This window comes from Artibeus jamaicensis, unplaced genomic scaffold (genome assembly GCF_021234435.1).
Source record: "Artibeus jamaicensis isolate MK-2021 breed Jamaican fruit bat unplaced genomic scaffold, CSHL_Jam_final scaffold_916, whole genome shotgun sequence".
Classification (NCBI taxonomy): domain Eukaryota; kingdom Metazoa; phylum Chordata; class Mammalia; order Chiroptera; family Phyllostomidae; genus Artibeus; species Artibeus jamaicensis.
This window is the reverse complement of record NW_026522059.1, coordinates 47,960-51,978: the sequence shown is the minus strand read 5'-3', so window position 1 is coordinate 51,978 and position 4,019 is coordinate 47,960. Positions and strand designations below refer to the sequence as shown.

General features: G+C 55.4%; 1 protein-coding gene across 1 annotated transcript; it reads left to right on the top strand.

The window, feature by feature from the left end:
- Positions 1-510: 510 nt before the first annotated feature.
- Positions 511-3,571, top strand: LOC119064834 (UPF0488 protein C8orf33). The gene is made up of 6 exons (XM_053660928.1): positions 511-700; positions 748-893; positions 982-1,302; positions 1,478-1,562; positions 1,706-1,852; positions 2,422-3,571. The coding sequence occupies exons 1-6, from the start codon at positions 511-513 to the stop codon at positions 2,559-2,561; spliced, it is 1,029 nt and encodes a 342-aa protein (XP_053516903.1). The 3' UTR covers positions 2,562-3,571.
- Positions 3,572-4,019: the final 448 nt, after the last annotated feature.

Here is a 4,019-nt window from a genome sequence, read left to right as displayed (position 1 = left end):
TTAAGTAAGAGCAGACACATCTGGCAAGGAGACAAAGGCCAAGATAGCTGCGCAAGTGATCAGAGCAGCCTCTCTGCAGAGCGGTACCACCCACAGATGATAGACTCCTGGGGAAATTCCCCACTGACCAGCTGGGGTGTCAAGATATTTATTGAAAAGACCCAGAAGGGTGGAGTTCACCGCTTTCAAGGTATAACTGAGGCAGGCTCCAGAGCACTGCGAAGAGAGCCGAGCTCCGCACAGCAGAGTGCTGCTCCACGCCATGCTGACCTCCCTTGGCACTGGTTGCCGGAGGCTCTGCCCTGCTGGGCTGAGGATTTCATCTGCTGCCCACCTGGCTCTGGAGATCCTTCCTTCTTAAAGTTACAGGTATTTTTACTGTGATTTTGTTAAGTTTATAGGCTTAGCGGGAGAAAAATTAACTCCCTTAGCACACTAAACCTTCCAATACAGCAAAATACACTATATTTCCTTTTATTCGAATCGCCTTTCCAGTCCCTGGCATCTGTCATGCAGTTTATCACCAGGTCTTGCCCCCGGGCGGGGGCACTGCTGAGTCGCGGCCGCTATTCTCGGCGCTTCCTTATGGGTCTGCTCTTCACGTTCGTGCGCCTGCTGCTCTCGCGCCCCTGGAGGGTGAGCTCGGAACGCTCTCTCCTGGGTTGTCCCTTCGCTCAGAGCGGTGTCTATATCGCAGTGGGTAACGGACCACCTGTTCCTGAGGTCTCCCCCGCCCCGCCCCCGCAGCCGCCGGCCACGCCCACGCGGACGCCCCGCCCACAGCGAGGCCCCGCCCGCCCTGCCGCTGCGCACGGGACGAGTTGCAGGCGGAGCGAATACGCCGGGGACTCCGGACGCTGCGTAGCTTCCGGTGGTGGCGGCGGCGGATGGCGGTGAGCGGTCCCTAGAGGGTGCGCGGTTGGCGGGTCCTCGGGCCGTAGGCTGCCCCTCGTGACTCTCTTGCTGACTCCCTTTCCCCAGGCCCTAGAACATCCTGCCCGGGAGACACCGGCGACCCCGGGCCCACGTACAGCCCGCGCGCCTGGCAGCCCCTGGCGCCCCGCGCCGCTTCCCAGCGCCCCGAGTCCTTTTACTGCCCCGTCTCCCATCCATCTGTGTTCAGTGCATTCCACGTGCAGTGACGCAGCTTCCAGGGCGCATCCCATAGGCGGCGAAGGTGACGCAGCCTCTAGGAAGCAAAAGAAGAAGAAAAGCCGGAATAGGGCCTCTGTGTCTAATGGAGGCGGGAAGGCCTTGGAAAAGCCGGCCCCCGAGGAAGCCCCTTTAAGCCAGGAGTCCCAGGCAAGGACGGTCCTCAGTCGGGGAGGGTAGAGTCCCCTGGTGCATTCCGGGTGAGGGTCCGCCAGCGATTGTGGAGTCGAATTTGCGGTGTTAAGGCAGGGAGGGCGATGGGATGGGGGCGGAGGCCACAGGGTCCTCGTAGCCTTTTACAGCCATTGTCTCCAATCCAACGCAGGCGGAGCAGCTGGCTCGGGAACTGGCCTGGTGCGTGGAGCAGCTGGAGCTGGGCCTCAAGATGCAGAGACCCAACCCAAAACAGAGTGAGGGGCCCTTTCATACAGTTGGGTGGAGGCGAACCGTGGCAGCACTTTGGCCTGCAGATGCTGCCTGGGGGGTAGACTTGTTGCTTTGGCGTAGGAGGTGAGGTTCGAGGGGGTCTCTAGCCCTTCATTTTTGTCTGCAGAAGAGCAGGCTATTGCGGCCATTCGAACCCTGCGCAGTGAAAGAACCCCTCTGCCCCGGAAGAGGCAGCTCATGCGCTCCTTGTTCGGGGACTACAGGGCTCAGATGGGAGCCGAATGGCGCGAAGTCCTGCGAGATCTCAAGACTGGTGAGGAGCTGAGAACTTGGAGGACTGCCTAGTTCACAGTCCTCCAAGGGTAGGGAGGAAGAGCATAAGGAGTGAGAGGAAGAATCCCAGTGCAACAGGCCTAGTGAAGTGAGGGAAAGCCTGGACCTCGGGTGCACAGAACGCAGGCCTACTTGAGGAGGCAGGGGTGGGGGAGTCTGAATTCCCTGTGGCCTAAATAGGATGCGATGATAATACCTACCTTATAGAAGCAAATTAGTTGATTAACATATATCTTTAAATTTTTAATTTATTTTTAGAGAGAGGGGAAGGGAGGAAGACAGAGAAATATGTACGTGTGAGAGAAACATTAATCAGTTGCCTCTCGCACACCCCCACACAGGGGCCTGGCTTACAACCCAGGCACGTGCCCTCGCAGGGAAAGGAAATAGCAAATTTTCTGTTTGCAACATGACACCCAACCCACTGAGCCACACCAGTCAGGAAAGGAAGCAAATCAGTTAATTTATACAAAGTAGTTACAGTCGTATGGGCAGAGCTGGCGTTAGCTCTCATTACTCAGTTCTGACACACTGTCTTCTCTTCCACAGCAGCCCGCTCAGCCCAGGTGCAGCCCGTAGGAGAGGCCACCAGAAAGAAGAGCGGGAGGGTCTGCAGGCCTCGCCTGGCAAGGACAACCAAGGCCACCTTGGACACTCCTGACAAAGAGTTTAGGTTCAATTTCTTTTAGCCTCTCCCCCTCCCCTGGAACTGTGCCCCTCCCCAGAGGTGTGGGGTTCTGTCTTGAGTGCAGAACCCTACCACAAATACTGTGTCCCACGGATGTGGGGTCGGTCCATCCCTGCTTGGCCAGTTTATTTGGTGCCATGGTTGTCAGGTGTATGTGAGACCAGCATATCAAGTTCTGTGCGATAAGCAGAAGACCCCATTTGTGGGTCTTCAGATGAACGGTTCCTATTGCTGGAAAAGGGGGTCCTTTCAGAAAGGCTTCTGCAGTACAGGGAAGTGTGAGCACGTGGCAGGAGCAATATCTTGCCCAGTGTTCAGGGTGAGACCAAGTGGCTGAGGGTGCGTGCAGAAGCAGCATGATTGCACATTGGCACTCAGTGTGAAAAGGGCGTGCTGTCCCTCACTGTGGTGCTTTATACCACTTTGTCACGGTGGCGTAATAAAACTCTCATAAAAACGGATGAGTGAGAGTGTGTGCTAATTGCCTGTGTTAGACAAGGTACAGATGATGGAGGTGGCTGGCACTGTGGTTTCAGGCTTTCTTCCAGTGCACGGTCCTTTGTGTTGCCTTCATCCTGAGCAAGTGTCATCTTCAGGGACCAGTGTGGCCCCCAGCAGGCCAGCCTTTGTTCTGAGATGACCTCTTGGTGTATTGCCTGCTGCAGGCGGGAGTTCCCAGGTCTTGTGCTGCAGAATCGGGTTTTGTAGGGTTCTCAGCCCACCCCAGGGGCTTTGCTGGTGTCTCCCAGATTTGCATCCCAGACTAGACAGGTATCTAGAGCTCACCCACCTAGTCAGCATCTCTATCTTGACTGTCATAGACATTTCAGACTAATCCAGAGCATTCTGTTAGCCCCAGAGCCTTTATTTTCTGCTTTTTTGGGTTTGGCAGTACCACACGCCCAGTTGATTAGGGTGGAACCTGGGCTGCCCTTGACTGCTCTTTGATGCATGTGCTCAGTACCTCACTGGCACGTGAGCTCTGTCTTCAAAATAAAGTTCAGACCCTGACTGGCGTAGCTCAGTGGATTGATCGCGGTTCGATTCCCAGTCAGGGCACATGCCTTGGTTGCAGGCCAGTTCCCAGCAGGGGACTCACGAGAGGCAACCATGCACTGATGTTTCTCTCCCTTCCCTTATAAAAATAAATAAAATTTAAAAAAATAAATAAAAAAATAAAGTTCGGATCTTCTGTGCTTTCTCTAACTTCTCTGCTTGACCTTCTTACCCTGGCCCTCTCGTACTCTGACTGATGTGTGAGCCCCCAGGGTCCGACCCTGATGCCCACTCTCACATCCTGTCTGCAGTCAGGGTGGTTGATCTTCCATGCGCATCTGGTGCTATTTCTCTGACCAGTCACTTCCGTGTACCCAGGATACAATGTGAGGCTGGTGGACGAGGCCTTACGTCAGGTACCCCCTTTTTTAGGCTCCTGACAGCCTCTCTGATGTGGCCCCCT